This window comes from Onychomys torridus, chromosome 2 (assembly GCF_903995425.1).
Source record: "Onychomys torridus chromosome 2, mOncTor1.1, whole genome shotgun sequence".
In the NCBI taxonomy this organism is placed as follows: Eukaryota; Metazoa; Chordata; class Mammalia; order Rodentia; family Cricetidae; genus Onychomys; species Onychomys torridus.
Window position 1 is genome coordinate 131,853,943 of NC_050444.1, and position 22,370 is coordinate 131,876,312.

General features: G+C 48.4%; 2 protein-coding genes and 1 non-coding gene across 6 annotated transcripts in view; 1 reads left to right on the plus strand and 2 right to left on the minus strand.

The window, feature by feature from the left end:
• LOC118577047 (armadillo-like helical domain containing protein 1) overlaps positions 1–2,108 on the minus strand; it is a 34,589-nt gene extending 32,481 nt beyond the window's left edge. Inside the window, exon 1 of one of the 3 annotated variants that reach the window (XM_036177033.1) lies at positions 1,711–2,108. The gene's annotated coding sequence lies outside the window, so the exon portion shown is untranslated. The remainder of the gene's footprint in view (positions 1–1,710) is intronic. The other 2 variants (XM_036177032.1, XM_036177034.1) reach the window with 2 other exon arrangements.
• On the plus strand, positions 1,885–20,878 carry Tmem53 (transmembrane protein 53). 2 transcript variants are annotated; one of them, XM_036177030.1, is made up of 3 exons: positions 1,885–2,089; positions 15,484–15,602; positions 19,434–20,878. In XM_036177030.1, exons 1-3 carry the CDS (start codon positions 2,008–2,010, stop codon positions 20,085–20,087), a joined length of 855 nt encoding a protein of 284 aa, XP_036032923.1. In that variant the 5' UTR covers positions 1,885–2,007; the 3' UTR covers positions 20,088–20,878. The 2 variants fall into 2 exon arrangements, with proteins under 2 accessions (XP_036032923.1, XP_036032924.1); XM_036177031.1 differs by having other exon boundaries at positions 1,885–2,068.
• On the minus strand, positions 5,946–6,050 carry LOC118578959. Its single transcript, XR_004944342.1, has one exon. It is a non-coding gene; the product is annotated as a U6 spliceosomal RNA (small nuclear RNA).
• Positions 20,879–22,370: the final 1,492 nt, after the last annotated feature.

Genomic DNA, 22,370 nt, shown 5'->3' on the forward strand with positions numbered 1-22,370 from the left:
TGTAGCCTTGGTCCTTCTTATTCTTTTTTAAAATATTAATTTGTTATTACTGTGCAGCTTTTACGTGAGTCCTGGGCATCCAAGCTGGTTCCTCTTGCTCAGCTGGGAAACACTTTGCTGGCGAGCCATCTCTCTGGTCACCCCTCAACCATTTAAAGTGAGATTCTTCCACTTGGGGGGCACGCTCTTTTACCTGCCCTCTCCTCACTACAGTTTTATCTTTTACCTCTTTACTCGGTCTCTCCCACCTGAACAGAAGCCTATAGACCTAGAGGTTGCCAATAAATGACAAATGCCTTGAAAGTATTCCATCTCATTCTTTCTTTTAAGATAAGTCTCAGGTATCCCAGGCTAGCCTAGAACTCATTATGTACTGGAGGATGACCTTGAAACAATTGGCTTCCTGGGCCTACCTCTCAAATGCTGAGATTACAGGTTACCACTGTGCCTGTCACCTCCCACCCACCTCTCAAGCCACCGAATCTTTGCTTACTGAAACGGCCCTGGCAAAGGTCACTAGCCACTTCCTTGTTGGTGAGTCCAGTGTCATCTTTGAGATTTTATTTACCTTACTTAATCACCAGCTCTCAAGACTTTCCCCCTTGGCTTCCATCCCCTAGGTTCATACCCAAAGCTTTCCCCATCACTCAAACAGCTTCTTAACTGGCCTCCCTCCTTCTTCCAATCCCCAATCCAGGCTCTGCATTGTACTAAAACAACTTCCTGCTGTCTTCATGGTAAAGCTACGCCCTTGTGCTCAAAGGTGTAAGACACATTGGAAAACATATTTCCACTGGCATCGTCTAGCTGCAAGTTCCAAGATGAGCTTGGCATCAAACGCTGCCCTGGGCCTGCGCCTGTCCTTCCAATGTCTCTTTTGCATTAGTCTCCCATCTGGCCAGAAGACACTTCACAGCATTTCTTGTTCTCACCTCTCTCTGTTCCCCTTTTAAACTTTTCAGCCGTGGGTTCTTACCTTCCCTTCTTCACAAGTCTTTCAAGACCCAGCCCCACAACTACCCTGTAGTCATAACTGCTACTTCTCTTGGGCTCCCCCAATCCTTACTCTTCTGAAGTATATGTCCTCCCCATCGGACCAGGGGTGGTTCATACACCGTTCTTTCCTCTCCCATTAAGACCATAGGGACCGAGGCAGTGGTTCTCAACCTTCCTAATGCCGAGACCCTTTAATTCAGTTAGTTCATCATGTTGTGGTGACCCCCAGCCATAAAAGTATTCCGTTGCTACTTCATAACAGCAAATTTGCTACTGTTATCATAATGCAAATATCTGCTATGACCCACAGGCCGAGAACCGCTGGACCAATGGCTGGAGCTCACTAGTGCCCAAAGATTTGTACGTTGTCCAGTCTCTAGCACATACAGCTAGCTGTTCAGTAAATATTTACTAAATGCAAGAAAGCTATACTAGTCTAAGCTATTTGGACTCACCCATGAAAGGGCATTCCTTAAGTCATTACCTGAAGACCCCTCCCCAGCCAGGCAGCCAGTCTCCCACGAGTGGGAGGGAGGACGGGTCCGCACCTGCCGCCTTACGCTGTTTTGTTCGATTTTCTGCCTCCAGCCTGTGAACTGTGGCTAGTGATGGAGGTAGACGTAGTTAGATGTGCAAGTCCAAGTTTTCTACCAGGTTGGAGAAGTCAAAGTTCTGAGATGTCTATAATACTTCAACTCTCCCACGTACTCTTACCTTCACAGGGGATGGGGACGCTCCAAGAACGCGGCCCGCTGACCAACACTTGATCTAAATCAAGAGAGTCAGCCAATTGCTGTGGGCCAAAGACAGGAGGGCCCGGCTAGTGGGTGCGGCGGGAGGCGCGGAGCGACTTGGTGGTTGCTAGGAGGGAGGTCACAGAACGCGGCTCGGGGATTGGGCAGCGCCAGGCGTGGGCGGGATGTGGGCGTGGCCTGGCGGCGTCCGGCCCAGGCGAGGTGAAACTGCGGGAGTTCCGGCGGGAGGCCCGTGCTGACGGCCCGCACCTTCACCATGGCCTCGGCCGAGCTGGATTACAGCATCGAGATCCCGGATCAGCCCTGCTGGAGCCAGAGTATGGAAGGGGACTGGGGAGGTTAGCCTTGCAGCGACGCCCCGCCTGCACCGCGGCCCCGCCCTCTCGCGGCCCGCCCCCTCCGGGGTCTGCCTTGCAGGATGGAGCTTGCGGGGCGCGCAGAGCCCCGCCCCCCGCGCCCCGCCCCCAGTCGACTGAGGGTCTTTCCGTTCCAGGTTCTCAAGGCCCGTGTTCTTGCTTCTCTTTGTGGCTGGAGGACCCTCGAGGTTCACCCTGATTCTTTTGTTTTGGATTGGGCTTCCCATTTCTCTCCCCTCATCGCCAAGTGTGGCTAGGCCCACCCTTCATTTTCCAGATCGAATGGAGTCCCTGGGGAGTCTCTGGTCTCCAGAAAAGCCCAGGGGCTCAGCGTGCCTCGTTCTCCGCTTCCCCACAATTCTTGGCAGTGGTTAACAGAACCGAGTTTTTAGGCCGGCTTGAACTCTGTCGAAATCCTATCTGCTGCTTTTAGTAATTGGATGACCTTCGGTAGAGTTTCAACTCTGAATTTCAGTTTTCCCTATCTGCAAAAATGAGGAAAAATTGCTGGTTGCACAACTGAGATTATTTGTGTAAAGAACTTGGCATAGATCCTGATGGAAATGAGTTTAGTAGTTGGCATTTAGAATGAACGTTGTTTACCCCCTACATTCATATCATTAAAAAAGATGTGTGGGAGGCTTCATAAGATTAGTAGCTTGTAAAGCAATGTAAGGTGCTGGGCCAGAGAATGGAAAGTTGTGTCTATTGGAAACTACTGCAGAGGAGGCTTGGAATACAGGTCGCCTCTGCTTCTGCTCTTTGGTCTGTTTGGAACAGTGTTTCCAGTACACTGCCCCTCACTTGTCCAGCTCATCATAAAGCTTAGCTTCCTTCAACAGCCTTCCCAGGTCCCTCTGGTCCTGCTGCGTGTGTTCCTTGCTTGGAGTTTAGAACAGGACAGCAGCCTCTCGGCTCCCAGAGCACGGATGGCTGCCACTACCTGTCCCTAGAGCTGGGTCATTGGGTTTATGCTATGAAAGGGTTTTTGACTTTAGCATGAGATGAAGTCGGTTAATATTGCTGTCCTTGCAGAATCATTAGCTGCAAAGGGCTGGCACTCCCTTCTGCATGACCAGGAGGGCAGGGATGCTCCCTCTGCCCAGGTGGGTAGAGACAGTCTTGGTTTGCGTTTCCTGCCCTATCTCTTAGTAGCTCTCTGGCTTTGGCAAGTTTTTATTATTTATTTATTTTGGCAGGACTAGGGGGTTGAACCCAGGGCCTGATGCATGCTAAGGTAAGTGTTTTATCACTATGCCATACATATTTATTTGTGTGTGGGTGCATACACACCATAGTGCATGTGCACAGTACAGAGGACAGCTGGTTCTCTTTTTCTGCCCTGTGGAGCTGGAGATCTAACTTGGGTCATGTGGTTTAGCAGTAAGTGCTTTTACCTGTTGGACCTTCTCGCCAGCTCAGCCCTCCTTTTTGACAGTCTCACTCTTGTCTAGACTGGCCTTGAATGTACACCTCTGCCCAAATAAGCTTGAAATTACAAATACTGTTTAATCTTTTCTAGTAGCTAGCATTCTAGGCATGTGCCACCGGAACTGGCTTTGGTAGATGATGATGATGATGATGATGATGATGATGATGGAGGCGGATTCTGGGACTCCTATCTATACCAGGCTGGCCTTGAACTTATAGAGATCTTCCTGCCTTGGCCTCCCAAGTGCTGGGGTTAAGGGAACGCACTGCTACTCCTGGCTTTAGCAGATCATTGAATCTTTCTGAGCCATGTACTTCTCTTGTGTCAGATAGAAATAATAAGAAGAACCCCCTAGGATTAGTGGGTGCTCTGTCCAGTCTTCTCCTCCCCTGTGCTTCCCCAGGCTGCTTTAGGAGGCTGGGGCTTAGAACTGGAAGACATCCGAGGGGCCAGTTTGCCCTGCATTCCTCTGTAGGACATTGTGTTGTTGGCAGATGCTTCCTCCCAGACACCAGGGCCTATTGGAGGGATTGTTAGAAAGTACTTCCTGTTCTTGAACCACATCAGCCTTCAGGTTGTTTCTGCTCAGCTTGGCGTTTGCTGTGTCTTCCAAGGGTTAGTTATTGGTGCCTCAAGGGATTCATGTACAGGCAACTGCAGAGAGCTGTGGTTTTCTAGAGAGAAGGAAAGTGGAAGCAGTGGGTTCACAGTTCTGTGGGTACCGTCTAGAAAGTAAGCTCTCTTCCTTTCTAAGAGACAGCATGCCTACTTCCTTGAATCTTTCCTCCAAGAGGAAGTCCCTCCAGGGAATTCAGTGACTTTGTTAGCTGCATGCTCAGTGTACATGAGTCAGAGCTAATTTGGAAGACATGGACTGCTTCCTGAATCCCAACCCCAACACCTGCCTAAACCCCAATCCTAACCCTACAAATTCCATCCCTAAGAATAAATCCAACACTAACCCAAACCTAACACCAACCCTAAAGCTAACTTCAACACTGATCCAAATGCTAACAACAACCCAAACCCTAAACCCAACCCTAACACCAACCCAAACCCTAGCTCCAACCCTAATCCTGACACTAAACCCCAGTCCAACCCTAAGACTAATTCTAACCCTAACTCCTAGCCCTGACCCTAACTCTAATCCCAAACCCAACCCTAACCCAAAGCTAACTCCAACCCCAACCCTAACCTGTACACTGTGGTCTCTGATCTTATGGATTCTCTTCTGGATAGAGTTCCTCTACAGGTTGGCCTGGCTGCTCAGAATGACTCTCATTGGAAGGCCCAGGGCAAATAGTGCCCTTCCTTTGTGGTTACCGTTTAGTGAGGAAGTGTGCAGGATGGTCAGTCATCTTTAGTTTTTGGAATTGCCTTACCCTTTCCCCGAATAGGAAATCAAATCAAAGCCACAGAGCCAAGCACTGCAGTGATTTGACAGTTAAGTGAGTAGCCGTTGCTAACTGTAACGGTGGGCTGGAGTCATTTAGTCATTGTGGAGCAGGCTGGGCAGACTGGCATGCCTAACGTGCAAGATCTTGGATTTGATCTTTTAACACCACGCTGACCCTACAAATGTCATAGAAACTTTGAAGACAGGGCTCTCACTCTGAGTTACCAGAAGGCCTCAAGGCAGCCACCTAAGGTGACTTGAGGGGTTCCAGACTTTATTGTGAGCCTTCTCTTTTGCCTGCCACTGGCAACGGTCAAAGCAATGTAGCCGTATCTTCAAACTCAGGAAGGTTTTTCTGGCACAGAAGCAGTGCTGGGTCCCCACCATCATGAGGGGCGAGTGTTGAGGAGTGCAGCTTCCAGAGGCCTGACAGGTCGTGGTGGTCAGCAAAGGTGCCACAATAAAGGCACTGGAGGAGAAGTGAGAGCAGGAAGCGGGGTCCAGGGGGGCTTGGCAAGCCTTGCTCATAGAGAGCCAGGAACCTCAAGAGGTGGCCAGGTGTGAAGGTGTATGATGATAATCCTAACACAGAGGAGACCGAGGCTGGAGGATTGCAATTTCCAGGTTAGTCTGAGCAAGACCCTGTCTCAAAAGGAAAAGGAAGGAAGGAAGGAAGGAAGGAAGGAAGGAAGGAAAGAAGGGAGGGGGGAAGGAGGGAGGGAGGGAGGGAGGGAGGACAGGGGAAAGGACAATTAATATTTGCTCTTATCTATAGGACCCCAGAGACCGCTGTGACCGCCACCTTCTTCCGAAGTGTTCCATTCATTTATTTAAAAACCGCTGAACACACCTGGGTGGTGGTGGCACACGCCTTTATCCCAGCACTCGGGAGGCAGAGGTAGGTGGATCTCTGAATTCGAGGCCAGCCTGGTTTACAGAGAGTTCCAGGACAGCCAGGGCTACAAAGAGAAACCCTGTCTCAAAAATACCAAAAAACAAAACAAAACAACAAAACCCTACTGAATGCTTCATATATTGTGTGTCATCTTTGTGCAGGGGCCATGCTAATCTCCTCTGTAATTGTTCCAATTTTAGTGTGTTGTTGAAGCACAAATTTAAATTATTTTTGAATTCTCATGCCTTCTCTTTCATCCATTAACAAGGCAATGGAAACCTCTTCTGGGGACCTGCTCATGCCTGATTCTGTTTCGGGCCCTGCATTTGAGGGGTGCCCTTTTCACTGGTCATCTTCTGCTGTTGACCATGCTGTGCCCCATCCCCATGCCAGTCCTCTGGGACCTCCTTTCATTGTGTTTTTAATCCTCACTGTCACCCTGGCAGGAGAGGTACCCTTAATTGTGTTTCACAAATGACGGATGGGCGTATGGAGGGCATGAAATATCTTGCTCCAAGTAACACTTTTTCAGCCTGAGAGCCTTACTCCAGAGCTTGTGACTGTGAAGATTTCCACTGGTGTGAGGAAGGGCTGCAGGAATGCAATACCACAGTGAAGGCTGTACACAAAGAAAAGCTGTCCATTGAAGTATTTTTATTATAGCCTCAAATTGGGGAGCAACATCATGTTCAATAATGGGAGATTGGTGACCATAAATTATGAAAACATTCTACAGCTGTTCTGCAGCCACTGAAAATAATGGTGGAAAAATATAGAAACTGACAGGGAGAGATGGTCACAATATATTGCTGAGTGGAAGAAAGCAGATGACAAAGAGTATGATTCCTGTTTTATTTGATATTCATTTTCTACTTTTTCTACAGTGGGCATGCAGCGAAGTAATAGTCACTTTACGTATTGAACTCTTTCTTTGAGCGGGTACGTTGTTGAACCTTCTGTAGTCATGATCTTGCTGAATTTTTTGTAGTAAGTATTAGCCCATTCCACAGATAGAGGAATTGGGAATTAAAAGACTTACCTTAGGTCTGTTTCATAGTCACAGAATTAAAGATGTGGACTGATGTACAGCTTTGGACAATGTGGCTTCTTAGATGGAATGCAATTCCACTATGTTATTTCAAAGGCTAAATTTAAAATAATTTGGATTAAATATAGGAGCAGTGAACTCTTGAGAGGACTTCTGAGAGGTAGGGAAAATGGGGAGTCATTTTCTTGTTTGCCTTTTAAATACACATGGCTTCCTTGTGTGTGATTCTCGCTTCCCATTATCAACAGCCTGTGTCATGTCGTCCTCTTTGTCTTCTCTGCACGCCCCTGGGACACACACAACCTAATTTATGCTTTAGTTTATGACTTGAACTGCTTGCTGAACAGCAGACATATTTGTAATTCTCGTGTTTCTAGCATCCCGTTATTCCTTGACAGATGACAGGCGGCCTGGGATTGAGTTATTTTGTAGCATGCTCAAGTAGTGTCAGGGTAGAAAAGAATGCTTCTTCACTCCCAAGGGCTTCTGGGTATCCTTAACCACGCTGGCTTGGTTGCTTTGATGGGACTGTCTTTCCAATTGTAGTTTTGAAATGGTATTGTAACTTCCCTGGCAAAATCGATGCTCTCTGCTTTGAAATCGCTTTTGTTTTTGGAATATCTCAGGGTCCTACACAAGACAGGCAAGTTCTACCCCTGAGCTGCATCCCAGCCTCATATATGTTTTAGAAAACGGTTTAAAAAACATCAAAACAAAACAAAACAAAACAAAACAACTCTAAGCCAGCTGTGGTGGTGCACATCTGTAACCCCTCACTTAGAGAGAGGCAAGAGGATCAGAGTTCTAGGCATCCTCAACTAGGCAGCAAATTCAAAGCTGTGAGACCCTGTCTCAAAAAAGAAACTGCCTCTAATTTTAGAGAGATTTGCCATTAATAGTTGGTTTTTTTTCCATGTATAGAGTGGCTGCCTGTTCATTCAGATGATATTCTTTTGTGATAGTATTTTGCAGCTTACTTTTTCAGTTATCATTTTAAAAAATGATATTGAGATATAATTCACATATCATAAGATTCATCTTTTTTTTTTTTTTTTTGGCTTTTTGAGACAGGGTTTCCCTGTGTAGCTTTGCTCCTTTCCTGGAACTCACTTGGTAGCCCAGGCTGGCCTCGAACTCACAGAGATCTGCCTGGCTCTGCCTCCCGAGTGCTGGGATTAAAGGCGTGTGCCACCACTTCCCGGCAAGATTCATCTTTTTAAAATGTACAGTTCATTGGTTTTCAGTCTGTCCACAAGGTTGTGAAAACATTGGTAGGTTCCAATTCCAGAACTTTTTACACTGGCAAAGAGATCCTGGACTCACTGATGGTCACTCCCTGCCTTTCCTTCCACCTGTTGACAACCGCAGATCTGCCTTCCATCTCGATGGATTCGCCTTTTCTGGCTGTTTTATATAAACAGAATCCTCTGATACATGACCTTTTGCTCCTTTCCCTTAGCATGGTGTTTTTAAGGCTCATCTATACTACAGGCTGGGTAGTACTTTATTCTTTTTTGTGACTGAATAGTATTCCATTGTACGGATGTCCACCTTTCACATGGTGTGACTAATACTACTATGAAAATTCACATCCAAATTTTTGCATGGACCATTGTTTTCAGTTCTATGGGCATATACTTAGATGTGAATTATTGAGTCACAAGTGACTCAGGGGTTAATTTTTGTTGTTTTGAGATCGAGTCTTTGTCTTCGTCAGGGTTCCTAGTGCTGTGATGAAACACCATGACCAAAGCAACTTGGGGAGAAAGGGTTTATTTGACTAAGTTTCCACATCACTGTTCATCAATGAAGGAAGTCAGGACAGGAGCTCAAGCAGGGCAGATACACACACACCTGGAGGCAGGAGCTGATGGCGAGGCCATGGGGAGAGCTGCTTACTGGTTTGCTCCTCATGGCTTACTCAGCCTGCCTTCTGGTGGAATCCAGGACCATCAGCCCAGGAGTGGCACCAGCCACCATGGGACAGGCCCTCCCCTACTAGGAAAATGCCCGACAGCTGAATCTCGTGGAGTGTTTTCTCAGTTGAGGTCCTACAGTGACTCTAGCTGTGTCACTGACAGAAGACCAGCCCGCACAGTGCCGCTCTGTATGCCAGGCTGACTTGACGTGTGCTTGGCGGCCCAGGTTGTGATTGAACTCAGGTCTCCTGCCTCAGAACTGCTGGGGTTACAGCACATTTCAGATCTGTGAGGAACTGCCAAACCGTTGTTCAAAGTGATTGTACCATTTTCCCTTTCTACCAGGAGTGTGAAGGGCTGGCTCCTTACCAAAGTTCGTCATCCTCTGACTTTGTGGTTGTAGCTTTTCTCATAAGCATAAAGTGATGTTAACTTGTAGTTTTGGCTTTCATTCCCCGAATGACTGTGAAGATAAACATCTTTCCATGTACTCAGCTTCACTGACTACAAGCTCTTGCTATGCAAGCATGAGGATCTGAGCTTTGATGCCAGCACTCATGTAAAAAGCTGGGGATGGAGACACACACACACACACACACACACACACAACCCCCATACTGGGGGAGCAGTGGAGACAGGAAGATCATTGGGGCTCTCTGCCAACTTTGCTCCAGGCTTGGTGAGAGGCCCTGCCTCAGGGAATAAGGTAGAGAGTGATAGAGCAGGACACTTCCTGTCTTCCTCTGGCTTCCATATATGTGTATGGGTGCCTATGTCCATACAGGGATGCTTACTACACGTATATATATACCATACACACTCATATACATATACATTTTCTCTCTCTGCTCTCACTCCCCTCTAGTGGGGATGGGGACACACACACACACACACACACACACACACACACACACACACACACCTGGGTTATTTGTTTTTGGTTTTAGATTGTAAGAGTTTTAAGTATGTTCTAAATACAAGTACCATATCAGAGGTGAGTCAGTCTCTCTCTCTCTCTCTCTCTCTCTCTCTCTCTCTCTCTCTCTGTCTCTCCTTCTTTCTGAAAGTGCCCTTTAAAGTATAGAAGTTGGGCCTGGAGAGGTGGCCTATAGGTTAAGAGAACTTGTTGCTTTTGCAGAAGCCTCAGGTTCCAGTTCTACCCACCTGGAGGCTCATAGTCACCTTGATCTAGTTCCAGAGGATCCAGAGCTGCACCAGGCACACACACAGTACACATGCATACATGCAGGCAAAACATTCACACTCATAAAATAAAAATAAATAAAAGTACAAATGTTGAAATTTTATCTTATCTGTTTTGTTTGTTCCCTGTGATGTTGGTGTCACGGCCCAAAACTACTGCCCAGTTGAGTTCATAAGATGTTCTCTTTTCTAAAAGAATCGATTTTATGTGTGTTGGTATTTTGCCTACATCGTGTTTGTCTGTGCACCATGTGCGTGCCTGGTGCCCACAGAGGTCAGGAGAGGGGACACTGGTTCCTCTTGAACTGGAGTTGCAGATGGTTATGAGCTGCTGTGTGGTTGCTGGGACTTGAACTCAGGTCCTCTAGAAGAGCAGAGAGTTCTCTTAACCACTGAACCATCTCTCCAGCCCCTAGTTTTAATTCTTATATTGAGGTTTGTGACCTACTGAAATTTCATGTTTCAAAATTATCATGAATCTGCTTTATTTTTCTTGCTGTGTAGACCAGGCTGGCCTAGAACTCTCAACCTCCAGAGTGCTAGAATTAGAAGTGTGTGACACCACTCCAAGCCTGTGACTTTTGCCCTGTCATTTCCTTCTCCTATTCTTTTTTTGAGACAGAGTTTTTTTGTGTAACAGCCCTGGTTGTCCTGGAACTGTCTTGGTACACCAGACTGGCCTCAAACTCATAGAGATCCACTTGCCTCTGCTTCCTGAGTGTGCCGCCACCGCCTGGCTTCTCCCGGTTTTGTTTCCCCACTGCCCTTGTTGAGACTTTCACCACCCCTGGCCTGCCATGGCAGCCTAGCTCCTCCAGCAAACACTGGCAGTGTAATATGAGGAGAGCATGGTGTCGGCGGGTGCACCTGACTAGTCTGATGATCGAGGTGGGGTGAGTTCCTTGTGCGGGCCAGCCATGGTGCTGTCCACTGGGCATGTGATGATAAATGCGGTCGATGTCACTTCCTGCATCGCAGAACCTGCTGGTTAAGGGGAGAGTGACAGACGTTCAACAGTGGTGGAAGTCTACAGTAATCGGGAACAGACTGGATCATGCCACTTTGCCATTCCAGAATTTTCACTCACCCTTTATTGCTGTGGAATCAAGCCTCTAGTTCATGGACTCAGGCCCCAGCCCCCCTCTCTGCTGCCCTTCTGCCCATTGCTCTCTGTCCTTCAGGCTTTCAGCACCAGGATGGCTTATCACAGACCTGCCCTGCCATGCCCTGCCCTCTGTCTACGCTGCATGCCCCACTGGGCCTTTGAGGCCACGGTAGGGAACATGACTTCCTCTGACAGACTTTTCTTGGCCACTGTCACTTCCCAAGCCATATTTGAAAGGTGCCTTTATAGAATTTTCATGTATGGAATTCAAAGGGACAGCTATGGGTAAATTCTAGTGCTAAACTGCGTGCCTACCATGCGCACAGCCCTGGGTACCAACACCACAAAGAAGTAAAGGCAAATGTGAACTACAGAGGGCCAGTGGGCACTCCTCTGACCTGGTGAAGAGCATGTGGGGTACAGCCACTGGAGAGTAGAGATTAGTTCTTGGAGGGAGTGCCTAGGCTCTGGGAGTGGGCAGGATGTCCAGGGCACTGATGTCTTCATAGAGATGAACATCTTGAGAATCATTTATTAAGGGACCTAACAGATCTCACCCCAGAGCTGAGCAGAGCTCTAGATCCCAGTGTTGGGAGGACAGTTTGGAAGCCCTGCAGAACCTGCTCAAGCCTCTTGTTTAGAAAGGCCTGTTCTGTGTTTGTGAGGGGTCTTGTCATGTGGCCACTGGTGGGTAGGAAACCCAGTGGCTCACTCAGAGAGTCATCCGCTGGGAATGGGTAGCTGTTGGTTAACCCAGTTTAAGCCAGAGCTTCATGGTGGGCAAGGCTGGGCTGGTCCCCACTCATATAGTGCAGGTCCTGAGGTGCCACCCTGGCAGACGATAGAGTGGGCACAGGGCTAAGAAAGGCTGTGACTGTTTGGAGCCACCTGAGTTAGTAGAGCCTGGAAGGGAGAGCGGGTGTCAGCAAGGGACTGGAGGTCTGGCAGCTTCTCTTCCGTCTGGCCCAGAGCCCTGCGGGTGCGGGCAGTTAATCTCTGAAGGCCAGAGTCTCCGCGGCTGGAGAGCAGGAACATTGAACTTTTCAATCACATTAATTTCCACAGGAAATTGTTGTCTTCCTTTTGTCCAAAGGTTAGTGATTTATATTTACCATCTTCTTAACTAGCCTTGAAATTTACTGTTACCAGGTCACCACCAGCATCCATAAATTTCAGGTGTCGGCTGAGCATAGCCAAGTGGCTTGGTCCTTGGAAGGGTACGCACCAGCCCTGTTTTAGAGGTCGGCTGTCTAGCTACAGACAGTCCTTGTGCAGATGCCCCACAGAGGGGCGGCACTCACCTTGTGTGTGTGTGGGGGGGGCGGGGGAAATGAGGTAGGTAGGACATGGTTTTAGGAAGGCCTCTTCAGACAGGTATGGTGTAGGCAGCTTGTGCTCCCATCACTGAAGGAAGCAAGCTTCCAGCTGTGGATGGGGCTAACCCCGGGGATGCTCAGGGTGGGGAGCTGGGACTCCACAGCATCCTTACATCCATGAGTACAGGCTGCAGTAGATTTGACAGCAGGGGAGGTGTGGCCAGTCAGCCTCCTGTCCCTGCGTAAGCTGTTTCAGCCAGGTCTTTTGTTTTGTTCTTTTTATTTTTTTATTTTTATTTTTATTTTTGAGATGGGTGTCTCATGTACCCCAGGCTGGCCTTGAGCCTTGATTTTACTTTGTAGCTGAGGACGAGCTTGAACTTCTGATCTTCCATCCTCTGAGAGCTAGGATTCTAGAGGTGTACAACCCTGCCTAATGTGGTTCCGAAGGTGAAACCCAGGTCCTTGAGCGTGCTAGGCAAGCACTGTGTCAGCTGAGCTTTGCCCTAAGCCCTTCCAGTTTTCCTCTAGAGATCTTCCCCTCCATCTATTCATAGATAAGAAAGAGGCTGCCAAAGTTTCTCTGTAAAGAGACAGCAATAGTTAAGGCTTTGTGAGCCAACGATCTCCTTTGTAACTACTCATCTGTGCTGTTTTCATCTGAAGGTAGCCATAGACAATAGACAAATTGGGTAAGAATGGCTATGTTCCAATGTAACTCAGTTATCTGTCTGTCCGTCTGTCCGTCCGTCCAATCCATCCATCCATCCATCCATCTATCTACTTATTTATAATTGTTTTTTGGTTTTTTGAGACAGGGTTTCTCTGCGTAGTTTTGGTGCCTGTCCTGGACTAGCTCTATAGACCAGGCTAGCGTCACGTCGAACTCACAGAGATCGACCTGGTTCTACCTCCCAAGTGCTGGGATTAAAGGCATGTGCCACCACTGCCCGGCTTATTTATTTATTTTTTAGGCAGAGTCTCATGTTGCAAAGGCTAGTTTCAAACTCACTATGTAGGCAAAGGTGGCCTTGAACTTCTGATCCTTTCTGATTCCCTTCCCAAGTACTGAGATATCAGGCATGTACTGCCATGCTGGGTTTATGGTGCTGGAGATTGAACTCACAGCCTTACACATGTTAGGCCAGCATCTGTTTAATGAGCTACATTTCCAGACCCTAATAAAACTGTGTGCCCCCGCATGCACAGTCATGTGATAGAGATTGAACCCCAGCTTTATTCATGCCGGACAAGCTGTTTGCCACTGACCTACAGTTCTAGGCATCAAATGAGTCTTCTTGTAAATTTACAGACTTGTTTGTTTGTTTGTTTGTCTTGTTTTTTCGAGACAGGGTTTTTCTGTGTAGCTCTGGCTGTCCTGGAACTCTCTTTATAGACAAGGCTGGCCTTGAACTCACAGAGATCCACCTGCCTCTGCCTCCCCAGGGCTGGGATTAAAAGGCTTGTGCCACCACAGCCCGCTATTGATTTGTTTTTAGCTAGGATCTCTCTTTATAGCTTTGGCTGTCCTGGAATTCACTATGTAGACTAGGCTAGCCTCAACTCCCAAAGATCCATGTGCTTCTGTCTCCTGAATGCGGGATTAAAGGCATATGCCACCATACCTAGCTATATACACAGAAAATTATTTATTTATTTATTTATTTGTTTGTTTGTTTGTTTATTTTTTGTTTTTCGAGACAGAGTTTCTCTGTGTAGCTTTGGAGCCTTTCCTGGATCTCGCTCTGTAGACCAGGCTGGCCTCAAACTCACAGGGATCCGCCTGCCTCTGCCTCCCCAGTGCTGGGATTAAAGGTGTGCGCCACCACCGCCTGGCTATACACAGAAATTTAAGTTCGTATAGTTTTATTGTGATTTTTTAAAGACCGTGGTTCATATGTAGTCCAGGCTACTCTCCCTATTCAGTCCTCCTGCCTCAGCTTCCTGAGTGCTAGATTATAGGTGTGTGTGTCACCACACTGTTTTTTCCTAACCGTTTAAAAATGTAAAAATGTGGAGCCTGGCATGGTGGTGCATATCTTTAATATCAGGAAGCAGAAGCATATGGATTTTTGTGAGTTCAAGGCCAGCAAAGCAAAAAAGAAGAAGAAGAAGTAAAAGCCTGGGCTTCAGGTAGCTCAGTGGTAGAGCACCGTGGAGCCCAAAGTTTGATCCCCAGCAATGTAAAACAAACAACAACATCAAACAAAAAACAATTTCTGGAGCCGGGAAGGTGGCTCCTGGGTAAAGTGCCTCCTGTTCAAGCCTGAGAGCACTGAGTTCATATTCCCAGTAACACTATCAAAAAAAGGCAGGGCAGCACACATCTGTGACCCCAGTGTTGAGGGAGGCTAAGACAGGTGGAACCTGGAGCTCATTGGCTGGCCAGCCTAGATGAATAGTGAGTTCCAAGTTCATAGGAAGACTGTCTCCACAAACAAGGTGGAGAATGATTGCAAAGGATACCCAGTGTTGACCTCTAGCATCCATGGTGCATGCACACAACACATGGGCAAGGGCCCACACCACACATACATGCACCTCTTTAGCTCATAGATTGTAGAAGAACAGTGGGTTGGCGAGCTGGCTCTGTGGGTGAAGACATTCGAAGCCAAGCCTCATGACTTGAGTTTGATCTCTAGGACCCACGTGGTGGAAGAGGAACCGACTCTGAAGTTACTTCTCTGACCTCCAGACACTCGCACCTTGGCATCCGTGGCCCTTTCCACACAAAGAAATAAATGTAATTTTTTAAAATGAAAGAAAAATGGTCTGATTTAGCCCATTGGTCATGGTTCCCTGGGCTGGAAGGTGCTAATGTCTGGAAAGAGCATTCACTTTATTTTCTTGGGATTTGAGTTACTAAAATTCGGTGTCCTCATGTGGATTTTTCCAGTAATGCCATGGTGCCTCCACAGAGGTCCACGAAAGGCAGTTGACCAGAGGGATGGGGGCAGGAGCCACATGAAACAGGGCCACCTGTTGGTTTCCTGCCCACAGCTCTAAATTGGTCAGAACCCCAATCCTGCCTTGGGTGTTGACAGTTCCCATCTGTTTTTCAGAGAACCCCAGCCAAGATGGGAAGGAAGCCAGGAAGCGACTGCCCGTGGTGATTCTCTTGGGCTGGGGTGGCTGCAGAGACAAGAATCTGGCCAAGTACAGTGCCATCTACCATAAAAGGGTGAGAATTGTGTGCAAGTGCTTGCCCCGGGTGTGGGCCTCCGCTGCTCTTGGCTGCTTTGTGGGGAACTGTAAGCCTGGCTGCTTTACCTTTGGACTGAAGCAAAGGTTGAGCACCGGTGTGGTAGCCCTAGAGCCGTGCCAAAGGCCCGTGAGGGCTCTGGCAGGCTTGTACCATGCCCTCATGTGGCTGCTTCAGTCCCCTTACCTGTTTCTTCTTCCCGCAAGGCCTTGATGTGTTCCCTGGTTGTGAAATAAGCCCATGCCCCATACCCTGGACCATGCCTCTTTGGATGGCAGGAGCCAGGACAGGGTACACTGGGTATAGTTTTCTAGGACCTCCTCCCTTTCTGACCAGGTGAGCTCAGGACTGATAACACCTTCCCTTCTCCATTCCCGGGATCACAGGGTTTCTTGGAGAAGAGTTACACTTCTTAGGCCGATCTAAAATTTGGATGTGGAGGTTGTGGTAACCTGCAAAGTCCCAGGAAGGCCTGAGTACAGTGTGGAAAACCCCCTTTTACATGTTTAGTCAGATCTCCTCAAAGCAGCCTTCAGCAGAGGGTACAAATCAAGGAGACAGCGTGTCTGTGTTTAGAGGCGACACCAGGACCTTGTCCTCAGAGAATTGATGGCACTGTAAAGCTAGGTTTGCCATTAAGAAAGCCCATCGCGGGGCTGGGGATTTAGCTCAGTGGTAGAGCGCTTGCCTAACGAGCGTAAGGCCTTGGGTTTGGTCCTCAGCTCTGGTTAAAAAAAAAAAAGAGAGAAAGAAAGAAAAGAACGAAAGCCCATCGCTGGCCATCCTGGTGGTGGCATACACCTTTAAGCCTGGCACTCAGGAGGCAGAGGCAGGCGAATCTCCAAGTCCAACATGGTCTACAGAGCCATTCCAGGATAGCCAGGGTTATACAGAGAAACCGTGACTCAAAAAACCACGCATTAAAAAAGAGAGGGAAAGCAAGCAAGAAAGCCCTTCTCTGCAGAGTGTGGGGAGGGGGGATTGGAAACGCTGGCACTGGAAGCCAGAAGTAGATTAGAGGGCCTCAATGACTCAGGTGCAGAGGAGCCTGGGGCCTGGTGATGGATTGCGGAGCTCTGGGAAGAAGAATGGTAGGTTACCCATACATCAGGAGTAGGATAAGGAGGTGTAGGGTCACGCCAGGGTCCAGGCTGGGGCATTTTCTGGGTAGAGTTGTGTTTTTGAGAAAGGAGCATTAAAGAGAATTCTAGGTTCTAGGAGATGAGACACCAGGAGTGAGGAGATGGCAGCACTCGTTTAGAGAAGCAATGTGGAACTCAGACTTAGTGAAGAGACTCGCACGGGGAAAGGGGAGTGGATGGCCAAGAAAACCCCGGAGGGCATGCCAGTCCCTAGACGTTGGGGGGGGGGGCTGCCTTTTGCAGAGCGAGGCCCTTATGTATATAGTCTGAGACAGAAGGCATGAGGAAGAAAGTGGGGGGTGGAAGGTCCCAGGGAAGACAGGAGCTGAGGTGGTAGGGACAGCCTCAGAGAGGAAGGGCTGTCTTTACCCCTGGCGAAGAGAAGATGGGTGTGAAGGAACAGTTGTCCAGTCTAAAACTCCATTTTTTTTATTTGAAAGAAAATAACTTGGCTTTATTCTACCATCTAAAGATTGCCTCGGCTTACCCTGTAAGGGTTGTATCCTTCTAGGTTTTCTCTGTATACCTTTTGTATAAGTAGGTAGTAGTTAGTTACTGTGTGCAGCCTGCTTTTTTTAGACTCCATCTTGTCCTGTTAGTAAGTTTTCATTGCATGCCATTTCCAGTCTGTGTCTGGAGACCCAAGTAGCAAGTTCCCAAAGCATCTTCTGCAGATGATTTGTCCAACCCTGGAGTCTAATCCAGGGTCACACACTGCAGTTAATTATTTTTTTTTAAGATTTATTTATTTATTATGTACACAGAAGAGGGCACCAGATCTCATTACAGATGGTTGTGAGCCACCATGTGGGTGCTGGGAATTGAACTCAGGACCTCTGGAAGAGAAGTCAACGCTCTTAACCTCTGAGCCATCTCTCCAGCCCCTGCAGTTAATTCTTTTGTTCCTTTATAGTCTTCCTTGTGATTTAAAAAGGCCCTTACTTTGGCGTACTGAAGACTGGGCTGTAAGGGTGTGTGTGTGTGTGTGTGTGTGTGTGTGTGTGTGTGTGTGTGTATAGTCAGAGTGTATAGTCCCATCTGCTGTGGGGGAGGGGGACCAATGGGGACTGGAAAGCTCCTATCATTTGGGAGTGTAGGTGGCCTTCAGCAGCCCTCTGCAGAGTTTTAGTGCCCCCATGGCTGGAAGCTTGGGGTCTGTGGCTGGTGACCATGCTGGCCTTTCCTGTTTGGCGGTCATCAGTTTGGCGGTCATCGGAGAACTATGCCCATACACTTCTCTCCGTGCCATTACTGTGAGGATTCCGTTTGTGCCAGGTACCATCTTTGTCTCTTGAGATGCGTTTTTTTTATTTAACTTCTACCATAACCTTTTGAGGTGGGTGTCATCCCAATTATAGATGGGAACACAGAGAAAGAGGAAGTAAATTTCTCTTTGCCCAGACGGTTAGTAAATGGAGGGGCCAAGAATTAAGCACAGACCTGTCTGACCCCAAAGCCTGCCCACTCAGATGCCCCTGACAGAGGCTCTCCTTGTCTCTAGAACAAATTAATAAGAGGGGTTAAGGCCCAGACAGGGTAGCGTCTGGTGCCTTCTCCAGCTGGCCTTCAAGGGGACCCGTCCAAGGGTTAAAGTATACTTGGCACACGCAGGAAGGGTGTGGAGGCTGAAAGTGAGCTTGGGCCTAGATTTTTGACAGGCTCCCTCCTCCCTACCTCCTTCCCTCCCTCCCTCCCTCCCTCCTTCCCTCCCTCCCTCCCTCCCTCCCTCCCTCCCTCCCTCCCTCCCTCCCTCCTCCTCCCCTCCCTCCCTCCCTCCTCCCCTCCCTCCCTCCTCCCTCCCTCCCTCCCTCCTCCCTCCCTCCCTCCCTCCTCCCCTCCCTCCCTCCTCCCTCCCTCCCTCCTCCCTCCCTCCTCCCTCTCCTTCTCCATCCTCGCTTCCCTCTCTTTCTGGTTTGGAATTTGAAGGTGAGTGTGAGGAATGATCCTAAGTCCAGGAACCAGGTATAACTAAAGGTCAGACCCCCAAACCAGTCAGTGTGGACTCTTGTTTTCAGGGAGCTGTAGCCGGGAAGGAGATAGGAGATAGCTGGCTCTGGCTCAGAAGCGCCCTCTGGTGGTTAAGACTGGGGCCTGCATGCCATCCCTTCTGTCTCAGGGGGTTGCAAAGTAGCTGCAACATGGTATATCCAAAGGCCTTAGCTTTGCAAAGTCTGGGGAAGGATTGGCCAGGAGGACAACCATAGAGGGAAGTAGAGTGAAGAGACTTTCTTCTGGTTGGATCAGATGTCTCCAAAACATGCTGTCAGCTCCAGGCTTCAAATACCATTCCAGGCTGAGGAGGCATGAACAGCGTGCAGCAGCATGTTCAAACACAGGCCTTGAGCACGCCTTTAATCCCAACATTTGGGAGGCAGAGGCAGGGAGGTCTCTGTGAGTTCGAGGCCAGCCTGATCTACAGAGTGAGTTCCAGGATAGCCAGGACTACACAGAGAAATCCTGTTTCGAAAAACAAAACAAAACAAAAAACGAAAGCAAACAACCCCACCCCCAATAACAAAACAGCAGGCTTTGAATGTTCCTGCACTGCAGCTGGTGTACTAACTGCGACACAACTGTGGAAATTAGAGCTCCTGGGCTCCTTTGACTAACCTGCACCCACCACCCCACGGTGTCCCTGGGACTGACCTGGGCCCTCTCGTCTCTCCAGGGCTGCATTGTGATCCGATACACGGCCCCCTGGCACATGGTCTTCTTCTCTGAGTCTTTGGGCATCCCCTCACTTCGTGTGATGGCCCAGAAGCTGCTCGAGCTCCTCTTTGACTACGAGATTGAGCGAGAGCCTCTGCTCTTCCATGTCTTCAGCAATGCTGGTGTCATGCTCTATCGCTACGTGCTAGAGCTCCTTCAGACCCATCAGCGCTTCGGCCACCTGCATGTCGTGGGCACCATCTTTGACAGTGGTCCTGGGGACAGCAACCTGGTAGGGGCCCTGAGGGCCCTGGCAATCATCCTGGAGCGCCGGCCCGTTGTGCTGCGCCTGTTGCTCGTGGTGGCCTTTGCCCTGGTGGTCGTCCTGTTCCACTTCCTGCTGGCTCCGGTCACTGCCCTCTTCCACACCCACTTCTATGACAGGCTGCAGAACTCAGGCTCCCACTGGCCTGAGCTCTACCTCTACTCCAGAGCTGATCAGGTGGTCTCAGCCAGGGATGTGGAGCGCATGGTAGAGGCACGCCTGGCTCACCAGGTCCTGGTGCGCTCGGTGGACTTTGTATCATCTGCGCATGTCAGCCACCTCCGTGACTATCCTACTTACTATACAAGTCTGTGTGTTGACTTCATGCATAACTGTGTCCAGGGCTGAGGTCCTGCTCCATAAATAAACGCCGGGGACATCCCTTCACCTTACATCTGTCCTGGGGGACTGCTGCCATGGATGCTCGCACAGATCCTGGGGTGGGAGTGCCAGGGCAAGTTTCTGTGGGGCAGCCTTGCAGTGATTTGGACAAGTACAATGTTCTTACGGTGTTTGGACTATAAAAGGTTAACAGTGTGTGTGTTGGGTGAATGGCTTGAGGCTAAACCCCAGAGTTGTTTGGGGGGGTCGGGAAGTGGTGGCTGAGGAGCTAGTTCAGTTGGTAAGGTGCTGGTTGTATAATCATGAGTTCAAACTCAGAACTCACATTTTTGAAAAAAAGCCAGGCATGATGGCACACATTTAAAATCTGGGGAGGTGGAGATAGTCAGGTGCCTGGAGGCTTACATGCAACCAGCCTAGTCTACCATTGAGCCCCAGGCCAATGAGAGGACCTGTCTCAAAAAGCAAAGTGAGTGGTACCTGAGGAATTACACCCTAGGTGGACCTCAGCCTCCACATGCATCTGCACACAGTGTAGCTGCACGCACACAAACACACACCCAGGTTGTGGTAAGAACCCTGCACATGGGACCTTTCAACAAATTCCAAATGTGTACTCAGTGACCTGGTTGTTAACTGGGAGCACAGTCCCTATGTGTGCAGCTTGTAAAGAAGATCCCCAGTTCTAAGGTACTTTCATGATCTAGAATTTAATCATCTTGGATAACTGAAGTTTTATACTTGTTCCCAGAATTGAGTTTAGGGGTGTGTGTGTGTGTGTGTGTGTGTGTGTGTGTGTGTGTGAGAGAGAGAGATGTGATGTAGACCAGGCTGCCTCAGTCTCATTATATAGCTGAGGATGATTTTGATCTTCCTCTCTCCACCTCCCAGGTACTGGGATTACAGGCATATGCCACCACGCCTGGCTTGAATTTTTGAGTTCCTGAACGGAAGGGAGAAGCTGGGGAGCAGGGCTGTGATCTCCCTCTGGAAGGACAAGGCTCCACATTAAGCACTGTCCCCACCAGGCCTGTCACTCAGAGAGGTTGTCTCTGACCTCGTGGTCTGGGAATCTGAGACAGACACCAGATGAGGTCTCAATATTTGCATATTTGGGGCCTGCTTGGTGCCACACACTTTGTTAGGGAGCCATTGAATCTGAGGAATGTGGTGATATATTGTGTACCCTAATAAAGCTTGCCTGAGGATCAGAGGACAGAGCCAGCCACTAGATTAGACATAGAGGTCAGGCAGTGGTGGCACATACCTTTAATCCTATTGTTCAGGAGGCAGAGATCCATCTGGATCTCTGTGAGTTCAAGGCCACCCTGGATTACATGAGATTGACTCAGTCTAGGAGAGAAAAGAGAGCCAGGCAGTAGTGGCACACGCCTTTAATCCCAGTACTGGGAAGCACATACGCCTTTAATCCCAGGAAGTGATATCTGTGTGGAGAAAGATATATAAGTCATGAGGAGACAGGAATTAAAGGCTCTTTTTGGCTGAGGCCTTTCAGGTGAGGACTCCGAGGTTTTCAGTCTGAGGATTCATGGAAACAGGATTAGCTGAGGAGTTGGAGAGGTGAGGTTGGCTGTGGCTTGCTCTGCTTCTCTGATCTTTCAGGTTTCACCCCAGCATCTGGTACTGAGTGTTTTATTGATAAGACCTTTTAGCAAGTCATGTTATATCTAGCATCCAACTTTTAGGGCACGAATTCACAAAAAGAGCCACTTGCCCACAGGCTGGAGCTACAGGTGACCAGACTTTCCACCCCACCTGGGTAAGACCCTCCCCTCCTGGCTAAGTTTCTGTTGCAGCCTCTCTGCAGCAAACTCCCCAGGCTCAGGCTCCAAACACGCTGGAATTAGGTGCTTTCACACGCTCCCCTGTACAAACAGCAGGCTCTCTAGTTTCTTCCGTTTGGCTTTCTCTGGGCCCTGTCCTCAGGCTGCTGCCTGAATCTGAATCGTTGTCAGAAGATTTGGTGAGTCAATTAAGATTTCTTAAAGGGAGGAATTAGTTAAAATTTTTCCCATATTAAAAAATGGGAAACATTTTTATAATGGAAGACATTTGGTGTCTGTTTGATTATACATTAAATGGTCTGAAAATGGAACAATTAAATGAGAGGATAATTAATGTTGATGGAATATATGTAATGTCAGTTATAAATATTAATTGATCATTTTTATCATTAAAATATTGGTTAATATGAGTGCCAAGATAAAAGTTTTAGAAAAACTTTTTAAAACAGATCATAGATATGATATATTCAGACCCAGACAGAAG

Excerpts from the sequence above, each read along its gene's own strand:
- Tmem53 (XM_036177030.1), top strand. The coding sequence starts at position 2,008 with ATGGCCTCGGCCGAGCTGGATTACAGCATCGAGATCCCGGATCAGCCC. Across the intron at positions 2,090-15,483 it reads TATGGAAGGGGACTGGGGAG|AGAACCCCAGCCAAGATGGG; the intron begins GTTAGCCTTGCA and ends TCTGTTTTTCAG. Across the intron at positions 15,603-19,433 it reads GTGCCATCTACCATAAAAGG|GGCTGCATTGTGATCCGATA; the intron begins GTGAGAATTGTG and ends TCGTCTCTCCAG.